Source organism: Mus caroli, unplaced genomic scaffold (assembly GCF_978045245.1).
Source record: "Mus caroli unplaced genomic scaffold, Mus_caroli_1 scaffold_16, whole genome shotgun sequence".
NCBI classification, from domain to species: domain Eukaryota; kingdom Metazoa; phylum Chordata; class Mammalia; order Rodentia; family Muridae; genus Mus; species Mus caroli.
The window spans coordinates 26,816,055-26,841,644 of NW_028227271.1; the positions used below are offsets into that span (position 1 = coordinate 26,816,055).

A 25,590-nucleotide genomic window follows, 5' to 3' on the forward strand; every position below is an offset into this window, starting at 1 on the left:
TTCGGAGTCTCACAAGAAGACCAAGGAACACAACTGTAACATATGTGCAGAGGGCCTAGGTCAGCCCCATCCAGGCTCCTTGGTTGGCAGTTCAGTCTCTCTGAGGCCCTGTGAGCTCAGGTTAGTTGACTCTGTGGGTTTTCTTGCATCCTTGACCACTCTGGCTTTTACAATCATTCTTCCCCTTCTTCCGCAGAGTTTCTGAGCTCTGCCTAATGTTTGGCTGTGGGTCTCCACTGCATCTGTTTCCATCAGTTGCTGGGTGAAGCCTTTCTGATGACTATTGGGCTAGGCACCAATCTATACTCATATAGTATAGCAGAATATCATTAGGAATCAGTTCATTGCTTTTTTTTTTTTAAACAAAACAAAACAAAACAGTGTTTGGTTCTATCTTAGATCTCTGGGCTATCCAGCCTCTGGATCCTGGCACTCCAGGCAGTGTCAGAGGTGGGCTCCCTCATATGGCATGGGTCTCAAACTGGACCATTGGTTGGCCACTCCCACAATTTCTATACCACATTTATCCCAGCACATCTTGTAGGCAGGATGAATTGTAGGTCAAAGGTTTTGTGGCTGGGTTGGTGTCCCAATCTCTCTATTGGAAGTCTTGTCTGGTTGCAGAAGATGGCCAGTTCAGGCTCTGTATCCTCCATTGCTAGAAATGTTAGCTAGGGTCACCCTTATAGATTCCTGGGAGTTTCCATTGCATTAGACTTTTAGTTCATCCCCAAGATATCCCCCCAATTCCAGTAGTCTCTCAGTGTCTTCTCCCTCTATCCTCCCCTACCTGATCCTTCCTGTTCTGGTCCTCACTCCAACTCTGTCTACCTGCAATGTCTATTCTGTTTCCCCTTTCCAGGGAGATTGATACATCCCCGTTAGCCCTCCTTGTTACTTAGCGTCTCTGGGTCAGCTGTAAAAAGTGGCTACACGATTACTCTTCAAGGTAAAGCAGATGGCCACAGTGGGGCTCTGTTACCCTGCCTCCTGCCTGCCTGACTGAGGAAGGCAGACATTCAGCTCCCTGAGCCCTCATGAAGGAAAGTGTAGCGTAGCTTTGGACTAGTAGTTGGTGGTATCTCCCAAAGCTTCCCACTGCTTGCAGCAGTAGAGACGTGGAGTGTGTACATATGATCACCAAGAGAGTGTATAAGGATGTACACTGTAGCACTTTTTGGTGAAACTTGTGATATTGAGTCTTCGTTACCACCAACTTGGCTGGATTTGGAATTACCTAGAGACACATCTCATGGTATTGCTTGTCCTTTGAGGAAGGAGACCCACCCTGGATGTGGCCAGTACCAACCCGTGCTCAGGGTCTAGACTGAATTTAAAAAGACAAAATGAGAAAGCCAGCTGAGTACTAGTATTCATCTCTCTCTGCTACCTGATCTACCCAGATATGAACAGTATCCAGCCACCACACGTCCCTTGTCATGATGGACTCTACTCTTAAACTGAGCCACAACAAACGCCCTCTTCTTTAAATTTATTCTTGTTAGGTGTTTGGTCATAACCACAAGAAAAGAAAACTTGTGCATAGCCCAAGCTGGAAACAATAGGGATGTTTTTCGCCATTCCAAATGTTGTACTTTGGCCTTCCAGGATGTTGTACTTTATTTGTAAATAGGATATTTAACATTCACAAGTGTTATTGAGTACAGTGCTTCACAGAGAAAGCCAGTACAGAAGGGAGCACGGCATATGATCATTTATATACAAATCATAGCACAGTCAATCTGTGGTGTCTGTTACTGTTAGTGAGCAGCTGAGAGTGACTTTGCAGAGGCACAGGACGGGCTTCGAGGGTGCAATACTGTGCCCTTTCTCTCCGTCTTGGTGCTGTATTTCTCCTGGGGTGGGTTTACTTTGTGAGAATGGATTACATTGTATTCATGGGAGTTTTGAATATATATGTTTATAAATAATTAGCAAAGAGTTTATGTAATTCATCTTCTGATTGCTGCAGCTGATAGATAGCTGGTCCCTCAGATGACCTATATGTTGCCCGCTCAGCTGGTTGGATGTGTGTATGCACATATATTTATGAGTTAAGAGTACTGCGTGCGAATGAAGGGACTTTTTAAAATTATAATTTCCTTGTCAAATATTCAACGTGCTACTAATCTTTTAAAAGAGACATACGAAAAGAGACATGATAAAATAAACTCCTATTTCTATGAGAACAGTAAGAAAATGTTCACTGTCATTGGCAGAATTTGGACTTGTTCTCTGGATGGAACACTCTTCACGAGTGTTCTTAGCTATTAGGGACTTTGTTTTGACCTTTACTTTCACCATAGAAAATTTAAAAACTAAGAACTATCCACATGATATTAAAATATTTTGATCCATTACCTTTTGGAGGTCTACAGAAAAAGACATTCTAGGCAAACTCAATCTGCTGTGGAGGGTTGAGAGAGATTGCTGTGCCTTCTGTTAATAGGTCATGTCTCTCAGCTTTCAGCCTGGCCTCTTACAATGTTCCCGGAAGTTCTCCATGTCTGCTGTGCTGCTTTGCTCCCCACCTTCTCTGTTCTCCGTCCCTAGAATGCCTTATCTTCATTCTTTCCCTAAAGGAGTCCTGCTGGTCCATGCTTCATGTACCCTCTGGTGCTAGCCATCGTGTTTATTTCCCCTGTAAGTTGTGTACTCTCGTTGTTGGAGTGTCAGGCGTGTCGGGCATTGGTGTGTTTATTTGCCTAAAGCCTTTTTCTTTTCTCTTGAGGCTTGTGACTTGCTTGTGGTGTTTAATGAATATTGAAAGTCAGTATCTGTTTTCTAAAGGATAAAAGCTGATGATATTATGTAGTATTGTAAGATGCATGCTTTGAATTTGCTTCCAGAGAATGTACTAGGCTACATTACTTTTTGGTAAAAAAGTGTTTATCATTATGTGTTTATCATTAATTGTGTGTGGCAGTAGGATAGAGTTATGCCGACTGGATCCCGTAAGTCAGACATGTGATCTTGGCCTCTTTAGCATGGTCCTCTAATCACCTGATTTAATTTTAGTGGAATCCCTGCAGAAATACTTTGATTGTGAATGTAGAATGAGGAAATTATAAATTTAATATGGAACCTGACTACATTAGGGTTTCTGGTTTAAAGCTGATGGGTGAGGGGCTGGGGAGTAGCTCAGTCCATGGCGAGCTGCTCATATTTAGCATGTGTTAGGCCCTGGGCTCCATTTCAAGCACCAAAACCACATTCACAGCTGCTCCCCACCAGACAGAACGAGCAAATGACACTACACAGGCAGTTTGGTGACACTGAGACTAGGTCAGTTGTAGTCATTAAGACTGATAACTTTTTTTAATCTCAAATCTAAGAAAATTAAAATTTAGACCATTATCTGAAGTTTTGTCATTTCAGTTCAGCATGTAATTTCTCAAGCTAATCTAAATTTTAAAAGATCCGAGTGGAATCATTGCCATTTGTTCAGAAGTTTAGAATAATAGGATTAGGATAATAAATTAGTAAGTATTGCATGCCCACTTACAGTTAACTGTGGTTATTAATACATCAGAAGTTTAACATTGACTTTGATATCCAACAACATATATTTTATTGATATAATTGGTATAAGAGAACATAGACACAAAATAACAATTCAGGCATTTCTTTAGAACTGTGACTGTGTGTGAATGGGAGTAGAAAAACTGCATAGGCTCTGGAGTTCAGGCAGACCTGAAGTACATACTAGACACCTTGACATTTTGAGTTTTGTTTTCCATTTGCAGAGTGGAGGTATGATATATACACCTCACTATTGGTTTTTTTTTTTCTTCTTCTTCTTATTTTAAACACTTTTATAGTAAAGGGTTCAGTAGCGGATACAATGGGCAGTCTCAGAGGCCGCTTGGGTCTTCCCATAGATAATAAGGTGACCATCTGTTAGTGTTAAGAGTTGTGCTCTCACAGCCGACAGAGCCACCTCAGTGGCAGTGTGTGTGAGAGTGGTGAGAGCATCTCCCTCCACGAGGCTAATCACCTGTGCCTCACTGCTGGGCCGAGAACCTGGATGGTTTATTACTGCGTATTGCACCCAGCAGCAGCTTTCACCCTGCTTTTGAAGCACATTCTGGATGTTTCTTGTATTAGTTTGGGAATACTATCCTTTGCTGTGCAGAATTATGCCATTTTCATGTTTTTTTCTTTTTTCTTTCCTTTTTTAACCCCTGGAAAACAGGTGCCTTGGTGCTGTTTCTGCCATACACCAAACCCACACATTTCCTGGGTGTGCCTTATTTTTACCTACCCCCATTTCTGATAGAAGGCCTTGAGCTGCTTGGTGCCTTTCCAGTTTAGTTACAGCTTATGCTTTGTGTTTCAGAGTCATGCAGGATACAGTAACTACCGAATCAATCAAGTAGGTTCTTTCTTAAAGAATTTCTTCCTAGGCGGGAAGTGGACAGCTGGGTTGAGAAGCAAAGCCTTGGTTTATATTGACCTGTTGTTTAGGGAGGCGAGTGGGTGCTGCTTTAGAGTTAGAATTTTGCTGAAGGATCAGCTCCAGATGAGCATTAGGCACAGACCAGCTCACTCTGACATATTGTAGGCGTTTCCAGAAGTGGAGAGTGAAGGGTTTGAGAGATTATAGATTGTATTTTATGCATGTCTATGGTTGTAAAGTGGTATTCTGTAAGTGCATGGTCTTCTGTGGTAGTTTTGGACGTTATTTCTGCAGGCACTTTGCTGATCCTCGTGCTACTGCACTCATTGCTCTGTCCTCTGGCTCAGGGACCTGCTCCTTCTTACTGCTTTTGTCAGCAGTTCTGAGAGCATCCCTATGTGTGGGAACTGCTCCAGTTTCCATAGTAGGTCAGTCCATGAGGCGAGCACTTGGATGCAGAGTTTGCAGTGAGTGGGCTTTCTACCTCACCTATCCACTCCTTCCTCCTGTGATGGAGAAAGTTCCATCAGAGGGCAGATGCTCTAAGCATGGTTTTTCTCTCCTTGGATCAGGGTGGAAGGAGGTAGCAGAGGCTGATGTTCCCACATGGAATGCCCCAAGCATGTTCTGCATGCTTTTGTTGTTCTGTTTTGTTTTGTTTTGTTTTTTCCTTTCCTGATGGGAGGAGGTGAATGGGGAATGTTCTCTGGGCTAGTCCTGTTTCTGGGGCAGGCGATTCAGTTGATTTTAAGACTCGGCACTTCCTGCTGCTTGTGTTTGAGTTAGGGGTCAGAGAGAAGAAGAAACAAACACTTTGGGGTGTGGTTTAGGAGGGGTGGAATATAGGAATGAGTATATTTCTATGTTTTCTTAGTCATAAGACACAGAATCGCAAGTAGCTAAATTTAGCTCAGGTTCCTGTTGAAAGCATCATTTTTGCGGCAGGCAGTGGGGGCAGAACGGAAAACCTTTTTGTGTATCCTGCTCCATGAAGCCAATAGGGAAGCAGGAGGAGGTGAGGTTGCCATGGAGATGGTAGCTGTGTGCAAGGGGAGAGCAGCAGGGTTTAGAATTCCAGGAAGGAAGAGAGAGTGATGTCATCAGATTCCATGGACCAGCCCAGGAACCCCTGCGAGGTTGGTGGGGCGTTGGGTGTGTGTGGGGTGGGGGTGGAGTGGGAGTTTGAAGAGGGGAGCAGTGGCCTCAGTAAGGTGTGAGGAGTCCAGTTGAAGCCGAGAGGTTGGTTGTCTGGAATTGTGCTGAGCTGCATTAATGTCTGATTTTGAGGAAAAATTCTGTAAATCATTTCCGAATTAGCAGACTATTTTCTTTGTTGAAAAAGGACCTATTTCTTCCACAAAGGAGCTCATCAGATATAAAAATGTAGTATCTTTTTATAGCTAAATCCCTATAGTATTTGTGTATGCCTTTCTCCCTTGTATGTGAGGGTATTTTAGATATGTTGTTAGTTACCATTGCACAATTCCTTTTATGGTGTTACATGCAAGTAAATGATTCGTTAATGCCTGATTATGGCACTTATTTTTCTATGCATGAGGGTAAATAAATCCTGAATTAAAAATTATGAATCAAAGCATTGCTTTCAACAGAGAGGAAAACTATGCTTCAAGACGGTTGTGAGCACTTGCATGTTTATATTGCTAGTCAAGGACAAATGTATTTGTCTACATGTGATTAAAAAGGTGATTTTTAAAAGAAAGAAATGTAACTGAATCTGTGCATCTGGAGGAGGGCTGTCCTTCAAACAGTCAGTCACCTAGGCTCTGGCTTGAGTCAGCTTCAGAGACCAGTGAGGAGGAAAACATTTTCCATATCTAACTCTGGATTTTCCACTCCCACCCCCTACCTGCCCCCCCCCACCCCCAAACGTAGTCAGAATTGGCTCTTTGTGATCTCATTGTGTTAAAATCGAATCCATGCTTACCTAAAACGAGCTTTTATCCCAGTTTCAAGTATGTGTTGGTTCTGAAGGCATTTTTTTTTTTTTTATTTTGAACAAGAACTGCTGTATGCTGTAGTTCAGCGGTGATGTTCTAAATGATGGTAGCATGTGAGAATAAGAGCATTAGCTTTCTCTGGGTGGCATCTCTGAGGTGACCCACTTGGGTTTATTTGTTCAAATGTGCCACTGGTCATTGCAGGGTTTGGAGGTTTGTATGAGAACCTGGAGATGCTGGGAACAGATTGGCTCAAGTCTGACCCTGGGCTCTGATCTGCTCTAGCTGACCTTGAACGAGTGACTGTTTCTTGCTGCACTGTTTTCCTCATAGATAACTAAGCTGTGGTGTAAGAGCCAGCTTCAAAGTGCAGCTAGAGGATTAAGCAAGCCAATATGGAAAGCATTTCCACACTCTGTGTGTTCTCTGTGCTTTCTGACTGATCATTAATAAGAATGCATATTCCTTAGGCCAGTATGAAAGGACATTCTTAGAATGGAAGCACAGGGGAAGCTAAGGCAGGAAAGTTATGAGTTCAAGGACAGTTTGGGCTACATTCAGAGGTCTTATATCATAAACCAAAATGGGTCAGTGAGATGAATCAGTGGTAAGGCTGTCAAGCCCGATGACCAGAGTTTGATCTCTGTAACCTACGCGGTGGGAGGAGCAGACTGACTTCCACAAACTGTCCTCTGACCTCCATATGCATGCTGTGGCATGCCTCCCATACCCCCAACTAACTAAACAAATAAAATGTTGCTTGAAAAAGATTAAGACCAAATAAGAACTGAGAAGATAGCTTCTCAGATAAAAGATAAAAGTGTTGGCTGTGCAGGTGAGTACTGGAATTTGGATCCTTAGCACCATGTAAAAGCAGCTGTGGCTGCCTGTGTTCCTAGCGTAGGAGGCTGAGACAAGATCCCCACAGCAAGCTGGCTGTCTTCACTGGCCACAGTTTGTGAACTCTGGGTTCAGCAAGAGACCCTGCTTTAAAAAACATGTAGAGATTGAGGAAGACAACTCCATCAGCTCCAGTCTTCCACATGCACTAGCTAACTTGTCTCTACTACATATATGCATTCACACACGGCAAACGCATACATATACACCAAACAAGAAAGGTATTTCTTGAAGAACTTTGAGGAAGATGTTACCTGGGATAGTATAGCCTGGTGGTCCCAGTTTGGTATTAGAATCAATCTGGGATCTTTTCTACATAACAGGGGGCCCATTAGCAAGGGGCCCAGAGCTCAATAGTTTTTAAATGCTTGCCCAATTATCATGTAGTATTGAGAACCACTAAGAGTAACTTATTTAGGACCAGGGACCTAAGCTTTATCATCTAGGAGATATAATAGTTGCAGGTGACACTCAGATCAGATCTGATTTCCAGAGCCTGACCTATCTTTACATTAAAGTGTAAGAGGTACCATTGGTAATAACTGGTTTTCTCCACTGCCAGAAGAGAATCAGTTTGCTAAGCCAGTATCCAGAACATCCTGTTCTTGTCAGTGTGTAGAGAACAAGGCTCTTCTGCACTAAGTCCGTGTTTAACATGTGATAGAACATTTACAGTTGTGGCTGTGGTTCAACCATAAGTAGCTGTTTGTTGGCCCAGTTAATCTTTCTGAGATTCACTGTCCTCATTTGATAGTGGACATGATACCTAATTATGGCCTAACATGTATGAACTGTATAGCACCTTATGCTGTATGTAAAAGTTATGGCCTTTCCCTTTCATCTCTTCTTCAGCCTTTTATTGGTAGATATGTCTAGGAGTCCTGTTTCTCAGAAGGGCCCCTTTTTGAGTCTCAATATCTCATCTCTGTAGGTTCCTTGCTACTTAACCTGCCCCTTAGCTATCTCGAGTATTTTAATTATATACACAGAAAACTACAAATAGATTTTCCCTTCAAAATACCTTCCATCAAGTATTTATTCTTCCCAAGAAGGGCTGTTCGGGAAGGAGCTGCAGGAGCTGAATAGTTGAATGGACACAGGGTTCAAGTGTTTGAAGAGGAGAGCTGACGAGACAGCTCTATGAATTCCTGATAGTTGATCACAAGTTTAAGAAAAAGAAGTTTGTTTGTTTTTAGATCTTAATCTTGAAAGAAAAAGGATTGTCTGTCAGGGAAGGTACCACGGTCATGAAGATGTTTCTCCATTGCATTTTGGATGTGCTGACCCCTGCAAATTCTCCAAATTAGGGAAACTTGACTGTAATTTGTGAATGAGGAAATTGTGTATACACACCCCCACCTCCACTTGCCCAAATCAAATTCTTAGGTGGTTTTGTTTGAGGTTTCCTTGACTGGTCCCATGCAAGAATTAGTGTGCTGGGATGGAAAGATGGCTCAGCAGCTAAGAGTACTCACTACTCTCAGAGAGGACCTGGGTTTAATTCTTAACATCTGTTTGGAGGTGTATAATTTCCCATCCTTAATTCCAGTTCTAGGGATTCTAGCTGCTGCTTCTTCTAGCTTCCATGGGCACCAGGCATGCCTATGTAATACATTTACATATATTCAAGCAAAACACTCATATACAAAATATGATTTAGCATGGCAGTTATCAGCTGACCATTGAATTATTAGCAGTGAGTCCTGTCTTCTTCCTGAACAGGGAGTCACCACAGTGAGAGGAAGTTTGGGGAGTCACTCTAGGGACCCCAAGAGAGAGAGAGCAGGGTGTTGGCACTGGGAGTGAGTGACACTGGTGTGGGAAATAAGAAAGGCTTTGTCCTTAGTCACACAGATCTTAGGGGCTGGAGAGGAAGGGTGCTGGGATTGGGAGGGCAAAGCTCAACGTACCAATGGCTAGGCTTTTCTCTGTAAAGTAGGTTGACCTGCAGGTGCTTCTCTGCATTATGCTGAATCTTAACATCCGTGTACAGTACAGGAATAATTACATACATGTTACAGATCAGAAAACAGATGCCTAGAAGGGTTGCTGTCAGTCTCCATGCCAGTAAGCAATAGAGCTGGTCCGACATGTTGAATAGCAGCGTGAGTCAAAAGATAGGTATAGAAGCCAGGCGTGGTGGCACAGGCCTTTAATATCAGCACTTGGGAGGCAGAGGCAGGCAGATTTCTGAGGTCGAGGCCAGCCTGGTCTACAAAGTGAGTTCCAGGACAGTCAGGGCTACACAGAGAAACCCTGTCTGGGGAAAAAAGAAAAGAAAAAAGAAAAAAAGAAAGAAAGAAAGAGGATAGCAATAAAAGCTAAATTCAAACAGTCAATATGGGACACCCCCCCCCAAAAGAAACCCTACTGTTTTGTCCATATTGACTTTTGGGTACAATTACTAATTTAAATATAGTATGATATTCAACATGTTAGCCTGTCTCATAGAGACAATATGAATATTACAGAATGATCGTTTTGGATATTTCATTTGCACTCAGAAACTAATTCAGAAGTATCTTTGTTTGTTTCTTTGAGACTGGGTTTCTCAGTGTAGCCAGTCCTGTCTGTCCTGGACTTGCTTTATAGACCAGGTTGGCCTTGAACTCACAGAAATCCAACTGCCTCTGCCTCCAGAGTGCTGGGATTAAAGTTGTATGCCTCCAGGCCTGGCATCTTTTTTTTTTTTTTTTTTAAAGTGCCAAAGCCTTGGGCTCAGTGAGTATCAGTCTGAATTGAGTATCACAACAACACACTAATTTGTTGATGGGTATCAGTTGGCATATTTAGTCATAATAAGTATTGTAATCACGTCTGCTGTTCCATTCAAATCCAGATGCAGATGATTATCAATTATTTCGCAAAACAAATTTCATCTTCTTAGGGAGTTCGAAGTTTCAGATAAAAGAACCCCAGATCTGTAGCTAGAAAACTTGTGTTCCAGGCCACTTTGTTATTGACTGCCCATGAGCCCTAGGGCATGTCCTTTAGCCTCAGCCAATCGGAACTTGAATTTCTGTTACCAGCCAAAGGGAAGGAATATCGTTGTTCATCAGTGTCTGCAGGGATTAGTTTCAGGATGCACTTAGACACTCAGATTGGCTCACATATCTCATATAAAATGTTTTTTTTTTTTAAATGTCACACATGCACATATATACTTTAAATAATCTCTATTAATTTACAAACACAGTATCAGTGCTGTGCAAATATTATTCTGTGTTGTTTAGGGAGTATTGACATGAAAGATGTATGTCTGTGTTCAATACAGACAGTTCTCCCTACTGCTTCCTGAGTGTTTTCTGTCTGGTCAGATGAACCCACAGATGGCTGAAGTTAAGGATATGGGAGTTGGGAGCATAGCTTAGTGTTACCTGTCCACCGGACAGTTTCTAGTAAGACGCTCCGCAGCAGCAAGTCCTCCCTCTTCTCAGCTGTGTAACCATAGGAAAGGCATCTTAAAACCTGCTTTGGCTTTCCTATGTAAGTGTAAGTGGGCATTTTGCCTTTGTGTAAGTCTGTACACCATGTACAGGCAGTGCCTGTGGAGGCCAGAAGAGGTTCTTAGATCCCTTGTAGCTAGAATTACAGAAGTGAGTTGCTGTGTGGGTGATGGGAATCAAAGCTACATTCTCTGGATGAGCAACCAGTGCTCCTGATGAGCCATCTCTCCAGCCCCAAGATTAACTTCTTAAAATGAAAATTTTGGTGGCATATAGTACATTGTCAGGGCCTCCATACTATTCAGGCATTTTTCATGACCCCAATAGAGATCTGACCCTTTATTTCCTGTTAGCAGCCCCCGGCCCATTTTCCATTTCTAGGAGTTTGACTGTTCTCCATACTTTCTGTCATTGTGTGACTGGCTTTCTCCGTTGGTGCAGTGTACTGATAAGTTGCTATAAGGCAACACAGGCCAGCTTTGCAAACATCTTTCAATAGCCAAATAGCAATCCTTTGTTTACATCAGTCACTCTTTACCTTCGTGTACTGATGTTCGGGTTACAGTTGACAATGGAACTGGGGAGTGCTGCATCTACACTTTGTTTGAGTACCTGGTCTATGTTTGATTTACGTGCCTAGGAGTGAAATGGCTGGGCCATATGGCAGCTCTTCATTTAACTTCCCAAGGAACTGGCAAGTTGTCTTCCATAACAGCTGATCTTTTACATCCCCACCAGGAATGCTCAAGGGTTTATAAATTTATTATTAATGAAGAACACACTAAGATGGGGAAGGTAGAAAACTGTGTGTGTGTTCTTTTGAGTTTATTAGAGCTCTGTATCTCAGGTTTTTGTCTGATGGACTTATTAAATATTTATTTACCATCACTTCAGCACTAAGAATGAAATTTAGCTCAGGGAAATATATCTAATCCATTTAAGTGCTGCACAGATTAAGGAGTGAAGACTAGAGAAGTGAAGGAAGGGGAATTTAAATAGCCTGTGAAGTTTCTTGAGGGCAAAGGACCTATTTCTCTGTCTATTCAGTTTAACAAAGTGAGTAGATGCCAGGGGCTTGTTCTGGGGCCTCCCAGGCTATCTCAGGCCTACAGCACTGCATACAGTAATGCTGCAGCTTTGTAAGACAAAATGGATTGAGAGTGGCACAGCTGAAGAAGAGGATGCAAGAAGCCCCAGGTCTAAGGAAGACCAGGCTCTGTTTTTCAGTGGAGTTGCTGAGGACAGAATTTGTCACAGTGAGCTGTGACAGTGCTGTCTGCTGGGGAAGCGCAATTAGATGGGGGCTGGGAGGGGGCTGTTTACATAGGGGGTATCGTGATCCCAAATTTCAGACTCTCAGTAGGAAAGCAAGCATCAACTGATAGGAGCCACTCTGACTGGTTCTGAAAAAGAGCCCTGTCCAGATCTAAGTTCCTAGACTCCAAGCTCACTCAAAGGGTAGTAGTGGGACTTGCTACATTCTGTGCATAGATGGGTTTCTAGGCTCTGTGAAGAAACATAGATAACAGTAGATAACCAGCAAAAATTGGAGCACTAAATGGACTTGGATTTGTAATACTGTAAGGAAGTTACATGGTTTTTCTGAGTCTGTTTCTTACTATAGAATGACATATCAGGACTTTAGCGAAGTAATATGTTAAGACATTAAATACATTTATTCTGTACTAGTAAGCAGCTTTTAATGTTTCACCTTATTTTGCTTGTATCAGTCTGGGCCTGTTCAGGAGAGAGACTGCTAGAATGTGGATAAGAAACTTGATAAATGCAATGCAGGATTGCCATATGTTAATTCAGATAAAATCTAAACAATGGGATACATAAAAGTAGATGTAATATACTAATATGATTGATATGTGATAAAACATAGTGTAACTCTTTAAATTAATTTACTTATTCACTTTACAACCTGATATTAGCTCTTCCTCTTCTCCCAGTACAATCTCATGTAAGTCCTCCTCATTCCCCTTAGAAGGGGAATCCCCCTCTGGGTGTGAGTCCCCCAACCCTACTCCCCAATTCTACTCTCCACCCCTTCACACCAAGTTGTTTCGGGACTAGGCACATCCTCTCCCACTGAGGCCAAACAAGATAGTGTCACTTTTATACTAGCACCTACTCATTAAGTAGGACACCTAAGAGCTGGCTTCCATGCTTTTCACCCTCCAGACCAAATCTGGACTATGTTAGAGAGGCATGGCTATAATTCTAGATGGCAGAGAATGAAGTCTCATGCCGAATTATCAGAAGTTCACTCTTCAGGATGCTGGAGATTTACTCTTTTCATATGTATCAGCAGTAAAGGGCTCTGGGGATGCTTCCAGCTGTTGGCTGCTGTGCAGGGGCTGGATGGAAGGAAAACTGCTTTTCATATAAGAGAGGCTAGGACTTGGAAGCAAGGACTTTTCCTCTTATGGTGTCTCTGCCGTGCCCTCTACTGACACCATGAATGCTAGCAAAGCAGATAAAAGGGCCCAGAAGAAAAGACAGTTTGGAGATAGAAATCTGTGCAGATAAATAGAATGAGTATGTAATTTCATTTTCTCAGAACTGAAGAAGATGGTGATAGGTGGAGACCCAAGGGACCTTTAAAAATGCAAAGAAGTCGGGTCCTCAGGTGCTGTCCAAGCTCTGCTCAGGGTGGAGGCAAGAGGTGAGATTTTGGAATGATCAGAGAACATCTAGGGTGAATCTTCATGCCCCTGGGGTTAGCTATGGACTCTTGGGCATAACACTAAAAGCACAGAATACAGAAGGAGGAAACCAGTGTTTGACCTTATGAAAATTAAAATCTTTAGGTGGGTGTGGCATCTCATGCCTGCCATGTCAGTACTTGGGAAGCTGAAGCAGAATTGCTCAGAGTTTGAGGTCAGCCAGGGCTACATAGCAAGGTCCTATCCAAAAAGGCAAACCCAAAAACCCAGAGAAGAGTTAAACAGCAGTTTATTCAGCAAAGGACACTAGTATCAGAATGAAGTGCAACTCAGTAATAGGAAAAAATGTGCAAATCATGTATCTACTAAGTGATTGATATCTAAAACACAAGCCAGCAACTGAACCGAAGAGCAGAATAATCTTCCACAGCTCAATTGAGCAAAATATTTTAATAGACTGTCAAGATAGTTCTATAAACATTTATTAATGACCAGGAAGAACTGAAAGAATGCTTAGTTCACTATCATAAGAAAAAGAAGGTTAAAGCTATCAATAGAAACCACTTCTACTCACAGGATAGCTGTTACTAAAGAAAAAAAGAGACAAGATAAGCAGGTGTTTGTGAGGATGGGGGAGAAGTCGAAATCCTTGTGTATCATCGCTGATAGGAATGTAAGACAGATGCTACAACTGCCGTGGAAATTGGAGCTGGCTTACAGGTTCAGAGGTTCAGTCCAGTGTTATCAAGACAGGCGCATGGCAGCATCCAGGCAGGCATGGTGCAGGAGGAACTGAGAGTTCTCCATCTTCATCTGGAGGTTGCTAGAATACTGGCTTCCAGGCAGCTAGGATAAGGGTCTTATCACGCCCACCGTAACATACCGAATCCAACAGGGCCACACCTAATAGTGCTACTCCCTGGACTGAGCATATACAAACCATCACACCCAGCAAGGTAGGAGAGTGTAGGTGAGTCTAACAGCTATTATCCACTATGCAGATCAGGAAGTGCAGTGGATTGTGTGAACCTTAGGTTACCAGTTAGCAATTGAACCTTAAGCTGGGAGCAGGCTGGACCTACTAGATCTGTACTCCTTAGAAACCTTCATCCTGTCTCTGAGTACTTTGAACCCTGTGATTTGGAACCAGAGTAATAACTGATGGTTGCTTAGGTATTTGTTGTGATTCAGTTTGCATGGATTGGCACATGGAACTTAGACTTATGTTCGGTGCTGTGGTATTTGCTTCCTCCTCTGTTTAAACACTGATTAAAAACTCAACACCGAGCCAGCAAGATATCTTCAGTGTCTAAAGTGCATGCCATGCAAGCTGAAATATATGAGTTTAGATAGTTCTTAGAGAGTTCTCTTTATTTTTAAACTGGCACACAGGATGTTGAAGCTATATAAACGATAACATTTCCCCATTGTGAGGGAGACGGAAGCTCCTCCTAGGAAGCTTCCTGAGCACGTGTACTGGTGAGTCTCTAGAGTAGAGAGAATGGAGAGTTCTAAGGTGGAGTGTGCACTAGGTATTTTTGCCCCATTGCTTGTCAGTGGTCCCTGTATGCTATGTTCCTACATTAGATATGATGATCCCTGTTTGTGCAGTCTTGACAGTTAGTTTCATTTGCTTTTTGCTGATTTCATGGATGGGAAGTGGTATCTCAATTCTAAAAGGATGCCCACAAGCTGTGTGTTAGTAAGCAGGGAGAATGAGGGAGAGGAATTTCAGTATTCACCAAGAACGTAGGGTGGAAATACCCATTGGCATTTAGGATACTGTACTAGAGCAGCACTGAGAATGCGTGGATGTATCAGGGTGCACTAAGTGGAAATGAGCCCCACACAGAATTGAGCGAGTTGCTAGGAAACACATACTGCGAAGCTAATGCATTGTTAGAGATGGGTGTACAGGTACAATTGAAAAGGAAAACCATGCTTCTTCATTTAGTTTAGGCCATTCTGAGACAAAGCTCTCCAACACACAGAAGAGTTCCCAGTAGCCTTAGTCTTGTGGTACAACAGATGTTGGTCTTGTTCCATCTTTGCTTCTAGTGTTTTAGACGACATGAGCTCCCAGGATTATGCATGTGCTTGCTCTTACTCTGTCTCCCTCAAATTAAACAGTTTTCTGTACTGTTGGTCTCTAGGATGTCAGGACATAGGATGCATAAGTGGATTGTTGTTTGGGGGGTATGAGTCCTTGTTAGCAAGCACTTGGTCTTTTTGACTACTTTCTTAATCAGATATAACTCCCGAGAAAATGTTGAAATCTTTATAGTTTTAAAGGGTGAAATAGGATGATTGTTGAGATGAGAACCTGAAAAGTGGGAAAAACAGGGTCCCTGAACCAGGTTCCGCCAGCCAAGGGCAGCAGTTTCTCCCAAAGACAGGACACTCCTTTACACATTCCTGTGTCATCCCCCTCTTTGTTTCCTTTTCTTCCTCCTTCTTCCCATCCTTTAGTCATGCTGCTTGGACTGCTCAAGATCTGAGGGCTTTCTTTGTCACCGTCACTGTTAGGGTATAGCATTGCAGTAAATCTACAGAATTGAGAACAAGTGAGGTGCATGTGGACATCAGGATTCCTGTTCTCTCGCCTCTCCTGCCTAGTCTTCCTGCCCTGCCCCTCCTCTCCATTTTTATAAATAATTTAAGTATAGTTCTTTCCTGTAATTGTTAGTGTGAAAGAGAGTCAACATTGCCTTTAATTGTCATTTTTATTTTAATACCTTTTACATTTAAAAATGTGTTTGTGTACGTGTGTACATATATACAGACACATGCCACAGTGCATGTGTGGAGGTCAGAGTCACCTCCTTGCCTCCTCCTATGCGGTCTGAGAGACTGACTTCGGGTCCTCAGGCTTGGTCACAGGCGGGCGGAGCCACCTTGCCAGCCCCTGACTATTATTTTAAAGGAAGAGACAGAGTGAGGTGCTCCTCCGCTAGTAATCTCACCTCTTCAGGTGGTTTTGTATAACACCCAAGCTGTGCGTCTGTCACCAGTACCCAATTTCAAACCATGTCATCACTGCAGTAGAACCTGCTGCTGGTTACTGCTGGTTACTGCTGGTTACTGCTCATTTTTTACCCTCTGCCTCAGAAACCGCTCAGCTGTTTTCTGTCACCATGGACTTGTTAGGGTTGGACATTTCCTATAAATAGAACAATGAAGTTTCTGGCCATTTTCTCTCTGGTCTTTTTTGCTTGCTGTGATATCTTCATGATTTAACCACATTTAGTGTCCTGTGTCTAATGGTTCTGTTGTTCACTGCTGTACTCTCTGGGCCCTGTGAAATTAGGCTGTTCTCAACACGATGGCCTGCCTGAGTGCATGTGCGTTCTGTTTCCTTGGCGATATTCCCTGTTGTGGTATTTCTGGGCCATGTAGTAGCAGTGTGTTTAACTTTATTTTGTGTTATTTTTCATTGTGTGTGCAAAGTTGTGAGTATGTACATGTGAGTGCAGTGCAGGGGCCCACGCGTGCTACAGGCATCAAATGCCTCAAAGCTGGAGTTCCAGGCACTTTCGAGCCCTCTGACTTGGGTGTTGGGAATGAAACTCAGTTCTTCTGCCAGAGCAGTCTGTCCTTTCCCGCAGAGCCATCTGACTGTCACCTAGCCTTGTCTGTGACGTCTTGGGGGACCACCCAGTGAGTAAGGCGGTGGTGCTGCTTTCCATCCCACCAGCGCTGTGCAGAATCTTCATTTCTTTTTCTGACCTCAGCTTGCTCTGCTCAGACATTTGATTGTGGGTTGTGCCCGTGGCTGATGACACTGCACAGGCACTTCTCTTACCTGCCATCTTCCATAGCTTTTGGAGAGTTTCAAACTCTCATTTCATTTTAAAGGTCCCCAGTCCCCCGCCCACTGCTGAGTTGTAAGAGTGCGTTATATCCTTTGAACACTGTTTCCTTATCAAATGTGATGTCCAGAGTGCTCTTCCTGGTGTAGATTACCTTTGTTTCTGGGCGACGCTGAAGGACAAAAGTTGTAGGGTTTGACCTCCTTTCTTGTCCCCCCATGCTTCTGGTGTCCTCGTGAAGAAACTACTGCTTGCCCAGAGGTACTGACGGTTTCCTTCATAAGCTTTATACTTTTAGGTCAATTTAGCTGGAGTTAACTTAGTATATGGCACGGACCTTTAGCTCTTTCTACATGTGGATATCCAATTGTTTCATCAGCATTTCTTAAAATGGCTATTCTTTCTGCCCTTGACACTCTTAGCATCCTTTAAAAACATTATTTAGTTATAATTGTGAGGCTTTTATACATACACACACACACACACCTTTAGCTATACTTTATTGACCCACATGTCTAGTCCTTGCCCCACTCTCTCTTGGAATCTAGAGGTTTTATTTAAATAAATGTAAATGGGCTGGATATAGCTCAGTGGTAGAATGCTTGCCTAATACATGTAAGGCCTTGGGTTACTTCCCAGCAGCACACATACACACAGAAATGGACTCAGAGGAAGGATAATTCATCCTTATAGAGAAGCAGACGCGCCTGACCTGAGGCTAGTGTCACACTCCCTTGGAAATCTCACTCTTCACCCTTTACCAAGATTTTTGTTTTTGATATCCATAACTTTTGAGGCATCTCTAATACTGACTAGAGGGTATTTTTTTTTTTTGAGGAGACTAAATATTTAAGTGTCCAAAGAATTATAGGTACAGAAAATAACTTAGAATCACCAGCTTATGTAAGATCAATTCCATTCATTTGCTTAAATACTTTTTAAAAAGATTTATTTATTTATTTATTTATTTATTTAATGTATATGAATACATTGTACTGTCTTCAGACACACCAGAGAGGGCATTGAGTTCCATTACAGATGGTTGTGAGCCACCATGTGATTGCTGGGAATTGAACTCAGGACCTCTGGAAGAGCAGTCAGTGCTCTCAACTGCTGAGCCATCTCTCCAGCCCCTTGCTTAAATATTCTTTTAGGTGCCTACCATGTGTTAGTCAGTATGCTAGATCTTGGGAGGGAATGGGGTATGATGGACAAGAGACAATGGTCCTGTATAAGCTTAAATTGACCCTACTTCTCATTGTTTTGGAGGGAGTATAAACTTTGACTCTGTGTGAATACATGACCATGCTTTTGAATGTAATTATATCTTTGATGTGGCTGCCATTAAGTGGAAATTTTATTCTTTTTCCATGAAGCCCCATCAATGAACATTCCTCTTTTCTTTAGTATGAATGAACATCCAAGTACCCAGAAGAGAACTAGGCTATTAAGTAACTACATCGAATTCTTAGAAATTACAAAGAAATTATGTGCTGTTTGTCCTTTGTGTGTGCACTATCTCCTAAAGTTTCCTGGGAGGGGGCATCGTTTGCTTACCTTTCTCATGTCTTTAGCCATTTAATGTTAATTGGAATTTTAGTACCCAATATCTATTGCCTGGATGATCAAGTGGGTCCAGTCAGCCAAGGTGGGTACTCATGATGTGTACGCTGTGCTGCTGAGTTAGTGGCGTAGCTTCTGTTGGCCAGGCACCTCTGCCCTCAGGGATCTTGATTTAACTGTCTGGTATGAAAATGAGACACACTAAATGTGAATTCCAAAAGGAAGAAATTAATAGATGACGTGGAAAGTGAACAGTGCAAGTAATGTAAGTGACACTAATGTGTATGCGTTCGAGGAGTCACTGTGACCCAGTTGGTGAGTGAGTTGGTAAGGGAGACCTGAACAGAAGTGGAGCTGCATCTGGGCTAACAGAACTGATAAAGGAACTGACACTCTCCAGATTGAAAGCATTTCTCAACAGGGTGAAACACATGGAAATGTGTGGAACTCTGTTCTGTGTCAGCCTCTGGATCTGCTCAAACTCCAGGGGGAACAAAGTTAGGACTTCCTCTTCCGTGTCTCTGTAGTACTCAGCTTGAGGTACACAGAGAAGGAAACCGTTTACCTGCATAAAGAGAAAGAAACTAGGATTTGTCTATAGTGTGTTTGTGTTTATGGCATTGTAGTATTTAGCTGGAGAGAGCTTATAGTAAGGAAGGTAGATTCTAAAAATGGCAAATTTTGGAAACTTGAGACAAAATTCATATTTGATTAGTTTGAATGATTTTGATTCTTAACATTTTCTTTTAAAGTTTTATTATTATTATTATTTTGTCTTAGAACGAGCCACTGACCCCGGGTTATCATGGATTCCCAGCAAGGGATGGCCAGGTATGTGTCTATGCTTCTAATCCTATTAGTATGCTCTGAAAGAACTTCTCCTGAAATTACATTTTTGAAGGTAGTATAATTTGTTTTACCAATGAATTTGCTTTTAGATATTATGAATTAAGTACACTTCTTAATCCTGAAGGTATTATAGTCATGTTATTTAAAGTATGGCTCTTACAGGAGAAACAATCTCTTAGCAGTACATCCGCTCTGATGCTTTTCATCTCTAGGCTATGAGTTTTTAACCTCACTTTCTTGGTACCTCCTAGTTCTTTTGTTTGTTTGTTTGTTTTGCTTTATTTTTTGTTTGTTTTTTTGAGGGGGAGCATTTTGAGACAGGATTTCTCTGTGTAGCCTTAGCTAGCTTGGAACTCACTGTGTAGACCAGGCTGTGCTTGTACTCAGAGACCACCTATCTCTGCTTCCTGAGTGCTGGGATTAAAGATGTGTGCCACCACCACCCAGCAGACCTCCTAGTTCTTAATACTGGACTTATCTTTTTATTTTCAATCACTTGGCTTCTGTTTGCACAGATTTTTTTTTTTTAATCTTTGCAATAATCTGCAGCAAGACAATTCCATTCTTCTCTCTGGGGTTTTCTTAGCCATGTGGGTTTTATACGGGAAGGCTTACTTGAGAAAAAGCAGTTTCTGTTGCCTTTGTTGTAGGGTTGTTGGTCCTAAGCTCTCTCAAAGCCTGGGCAGAAGTGCTTCCTACAAGACAGCCTCAGTGCAACTGGCTGTTGGGGCCTGGGAATTACCATACAAACAACTCAGACCCCAATTTCAGTAATCTCAGTCAAACAGGAATATTATTGAATGAAACACCTAAAGACTGATGGGGCTGCAGACCAGACTCAGGAACTAGCTCGAGCCAGGATCCTATAGTTTTTTTAGTTCTTGACATCCACGAACATGTGTGCCAAGTTATCCTACCAATCAGTAGTTAGGGATAGTGGATTTCCTTGTCTCTGCTGTATACCAATCCTGCTCTGAGTTTAATTCCCAGCCAACCACATGGTGGCTCACAGCATTCTATTATGAGATCTGCTGCCCTCTTCTGGTGTGTCTGAAGACAGCTGCATTACAGTATATTCACATACATTGAATAGTAAGTGAAAGAAAGAAAGATAGGGTCACTGGCCCTAAATCTAAAGAGAATGGTAGTGACGTGTGTGTTTTCCTTTTTAGTGTAGCCCTGCCCTGGAGTTTCTACTGGCTGTGGTATTTATGACCTTTGACAGTTCTGTATCTTGGCCATACATCAGAAAGAAAGTGCTGGTGCCTGGAGATGAGCCCCTGTAGATTCCAACTGAGTCAGTTGCAGATTGGGTGTAGTGGTTCTAATGTTAAACATCCCTGTGGGTGGTTCTGTCATGCAGAGTGAGAACTGTATTGTTAAGGGCGGCTTTATAAGAAGGACTTATCCTTTGTTCTTCACCCAGGGTGCTAACTAACATATAGGAGATTACATTCAATCTAATTTAATCTTACATAGTAATGCTCATAGTTAATTATTTATAAAATGGCCTCTCTGAGGATTAGATGGCAGGTTTATTGATGTATTTGTAGGGAAATAAAATTCTGAATTTCAAGGCTCTGAAGAATACTGTCCAGTTTTGTGTTTCTGTGAGGGTTGCAGATCAGTGAGGAGCTAAGCAGAAGACTTGGTAAGACTGTGTTAAAGCTCCTTCAGCAGCGTCTGCCCCACACCCCTGCACTGCTCTTCTTTGTAGGATCTGTCTGTGGTCTTTGTTACTTGTGCTGCTGTGTTAGAGACTAGTGCAGACCCTTTGCTGTGGGGCAACGCTGCTGGCTTTACTTGAGGCACATTCCAGTGGTAAAAGGTTTATTTCCATTCATTTTCTTGGGCTTTGTTTTGTACTCTGGCTGGGTCTTTGAATTAGGGATCTTAGAAGAGTGCAAATACGCAAATATCGAATAGCTGCTTGTTGTACTGGATGGATACAGAATCCAAATAAGTGCTGCTAATTAATACACCTAACCCTGTGAACTCCCACTCAGTGCCTTGCGATTTGGGAGGCACTGATCAGTGCGAAACAGTGGTCACTTGTGCTGGGCAGGAACTGAACTTGTAATCTTTACAGCTCCCAAGTGTGGTTTTGTCTCAGCAAATCCAGGAGCTGAGGTTGGGGTAGGGTAGTGAGATGAATTTTAATTGTGTCTTTATTTGCTTTCCTTATTCTTTTGGTATTCTGCTCTAAACACGTGAGAACCATTTCCACCCAGGACTTTCATTGTCATCTAATGCTCTTCTGCAAGTTATGAAATGCTGTCATCAGTGACTTCACATTTCAACCTCTCTGAGTTCTCGTGTCTCTCCCTCTCCCTCTCCCTCTCCCTCTCCCTCTCCCTCTCCCTCTCCCTCTCCCTCTCCCTCTCCCTCTCCCTCTCCCTCTCCCTCTCCCTTCCCTCTCCCTCTCCCTCTCCCTCTCCCTCTCCCTCTCCCTCTCCCTCTCCCTCTCCCTCTCCCTCTCCCTCTCCCTCTCCCTCTCCCTCTCCCTCTCCCTCTCCCTCTCCCTCTCCCTCTCCCTCTCCTCCCTCTCCCTCTCCCTCTCCCTCTCCCTCTCCCTCTCCCTCTCCCTCCTCTCCTTCTCCCTCCTCTCCTTCTCCCTCCTCTCCTTCTCCCTCCTCTCCCTCTCCCTCTCCCTCCTCTCCCTCTCCCTCTCCCTCTCCCTCTCCCTCTCCCTCTCCCTCTCCCTCTCCCTCTCCCTCTCTCTCCCTCTCTCTCTCTCTTTCTCTCGACAGGGTTTCTCTGGGTAGCCCTGGCTGTCTTGGAACTCATTCTGTAGACAAGGCTGGCCTCGAACTCAGAAATCCGCCTGCCTCTGCCTCCCAAGTGCTCTCTGACTTCTCTTACAGTAGATGATGCAAATGTTCCCTTAAGGCTGCAGTTGAAGTCAGCACCTAATCAGATCTTGAACGTCTTTTGTGCCTGTGTCCATTTCTTCAAAGTGGAGGTGACTGACACTCACTGGCTCGCTCTTGGTTTTACTTCCATTTAGAGGTTTCCTGGACTTTATGATGCTTAGCCATAGATCTAGGTAGGAAGAGCGCATGACCACTGGCTCAGTTCATCATCAACTTAGTACGCCAGCATTCCACTGCAGCCCAGTCACCCTGTTGTAAATGATAGGACACAGTTATGTTAAAACCCATGAGGAGAAGCAGGAAGAAGCCTGTCTACTAGTAAAGGTTTCATTTTTTTCTTTTTGGTGGTGGTTTGCTTTTGAGACAGGGTCTTCCTATTTAGCTCTGGCTGCCCTGGAACTCTTTGTAGAGCAGGCTGGCTTAGAACTCACAGAGATCTGCCTGTCCCTACCTCTCAAATGCTGAGATTAAAGAAAGGTGTGCATCACCATACATTGCAAAGTATTTTTGTTGCTGTTGTTTTAAGATTTATTTCATATCTATGAATGTTTTGCCTGCATTGTATGTGTGCCTGGTACCCGTGGAGGCCAGAAAAGTTCTCTAATCTCCTACACTGGAGTTACAGATGGTTGTGCACTCCCATGTGGGTGCTGGGAATCAAATCAAGTCCTCTGCAAGAGCAGCCAGTGCTCTTGAGAGCACTGTATAGAAGTCCCTTGAATAGAAGGGACTTAGGAATGGTAGTCCAGTTAGAAGAGGTCTAAGTTCTTTATGAAAGCCTCAAGGACTTGTTAAGATTATTGACTTGGAAACCTTGAAACACAGGAATCCTAAGACTGGTCCTTTGCCACCTCTGAGTATTACAACTTATACATTTACTATCGTTAAAGGGATTATATTAATCTGTTGTTCAAGTTGGGACATTTCTGAGAGTGGAAAGGTCTGTTGACAATTATGTTGATACAGCCTGGACTAACTGGGTGGCATTGAGTAAAGGCTCATTTAGCTGTGATTAAATGATACACTCTAATAGGCCACCGAGGATGGTTGAAGTAGGAAAGTAATTTTAAACTTTTGTTTAAAATTGCATACAGATCTACTAGTAGAAATGCTACTAGGTTGTTTCATAAACTAGCTTCACAAAATGTCCATTGTCTGTTAATTTTTGTTTATCTTTTGAGATAGCTTCCCTGTATGTTCCAAATTCACTTCCAATTTTGGATCTTTCTGCCTTAGCCTACAAAGTGCTGGGGTCACAGGTATGTCACCAGACTTGGCAGTGTGTGTGCTCCAAGACATTAATGGTATTCCTAGTAGCCCCATGGAGGTCTGTTTTTGTTCTCTCTCAGTAGTTCTTTGCATTTGTTTTGCCTGCATCTAATCCGACTGAGCAAAGATTTCTCATGTCTTAAATGTTCTCAAAACATTCAAATGTGAACTGTTTGCAAGGAAACTCTAACCTTGATTTCATCAGTTTCTATAGTAGCTAGTTCTACTGTAAGAACTTAAGCTTGTGTGGCTAGGTTGCGCATAGCCCTGGGCTGTGAGAAGGGCTTGGGGGAGAAATGCACACGTGTGACTGGGTTTATCTGGCAGAAGGGCTGCACATGTGGCCAGCAAGTGATCTGAGGAAAGCACACTGCCAGGAACTGTAGTTGAAATGGCTTTGGTGTCCTGTCCTGAGTCACTTCAGGGCCAGCAGAGGCACATAGGTGAACAGAGTAGCTCAATTCCGTGGGATATTTGTAAACTAAGTGTGGTAGGCTAATGCGGACTGCCTTCTCGCAGTCCTTTAGAGCTTTAATTCAGGCACATCTCAGTGTCTCACACTCCCACTGTTTGTGAATGAGGTGTCACAGTGAGCATTGGAGCCGAGAATAGACTGGCTTAGGGTTAGGCGTTGAAGTCTCTGTAGAAATAGGATTATCAATAAATTACAAAACCAAATGTTTGTAGAGTGTGTTGTGGCTTAGGTTTACAGCTTTGGGTCTTACTTGAGTTTTAGAGTGGCTCACCCAAATCAGGCTTGTTCCTATTTTATAAAAAGAAGACCAAAGTGCTCATGTCCTAAAGTTCTGTTTCTGTCAGGTTTTCTTCTTTTCTTGCTTTAAAGGGCTGGTGGCCTATAGTTTATTTCTTTATTTTAAAATTAGAGAAAATTATTGTTATATCACCAGGCTCTTGATTTGATTGAAGAATGACTTTTTCTGTTTTTAAAGTTCCTTTGAGTGTGTGTGTTTTAGTGATTCACAGAAATGAGTGAAATTTTCAGAGCTGATAAACATCAGTTGTATGTACAAGGTGGTTGACCACTGACGGTGGGCAGAGTGATGCGCTTTATTCACTAGCCGGAAAGTTTTTTAGATTTATCTATTTGATAACTTATTTTTAGTGTTTTCCCTATATGTATAACTGAGCATTGTGTGTGTGTCTGATACCTTTGAGGTCAGAAGAAGGGATAGGGTCCCCTGGAACTGGAGTTATAGATGGTTGTGAGTCCCCGTGTGGGTGCTGGGAACTCAGCCTAGAACCTCTCTGTAAGAGCAGCTAGTGCTCTTAATCACCCAGCTACCTCTCCAGCCCCCCGAGATCAGGTTTTGCCATGAACTTTTTGGAACTTTTGTTATTTTGACTGGGAAGCAAACACATCTCTTGTAGTCATTTGTGCTTGTACAGACAAAGCTGGCTGCTCTGTGTCTGGTGGGTGGAGGATGGGGGAAGGGTTCAGTTACATAGCTTAGTGCCTCCAGGCTTAAAAATGGACACAGCTCCGTGTAAAGGGTGCCTTTCAGTTTCTAAGACAGCATGTGCATGCATACACACACACACAACACTCTCTCACTCTCTCACTCTCTCTCTCTCTTTTTCTCAGTTTTACTGCACAGCACTGCTATAAGTATTGTACATTTTTCCATTTTATTCTATTCTATTAAAGAATTGTTGGTTGTGGTCAACGTTGGTTGTGGTCAACAATTCATTGGTGGAAATTATTTCCCGGACTTGCTAATGGATTATAATCTGTGATTCTGGGAAAACATTATTCCAACCATTGTTGTCCTTTAAAATTCAACCTTAGGACTGGGAATGTCAAGGCTGCTTAGCATTCATGAGGCTCGGGTTT

General features: G+C 42.8%; 1 protein-coding gene across 31 annotated transcripts in view; it reads left to right on the forward strand.

Annotated features, from left to right (window-relative positions):
- Positions 1 to 25,590, forward strand: part of Rbfox2 (RNA binding fox-1 homolog 2) — a 227,604-nt gene that overhangs the window by 56,766 nt on the left and 145,248 nt on the right. For 23 of the 31 annotated variants that reach the window (XM_029469575.2, XM_085831837.1, XM_029469577.2 and 20 more), the window contains exon 2: positions 19,528 to 19,578. The exons of 6 other annotated variants lie outside the window; for them this stretch is intronic. In XM_029469575.2, the coding sequence (XP_029325435.1) occupies positions 19,528 to 19,578 (51 nt within the window). Of the gene's footprint in view, positions 1 to 5,404; positions 5,536 to 13,353; positions 13,375 to 19,527; positions 19,579 to 25,590 lie in introns of those variants that run through there. 2 more of the 31 variants (XM_029469576.2, XM_029469588.2) reach the window with 2 other exon arrangements.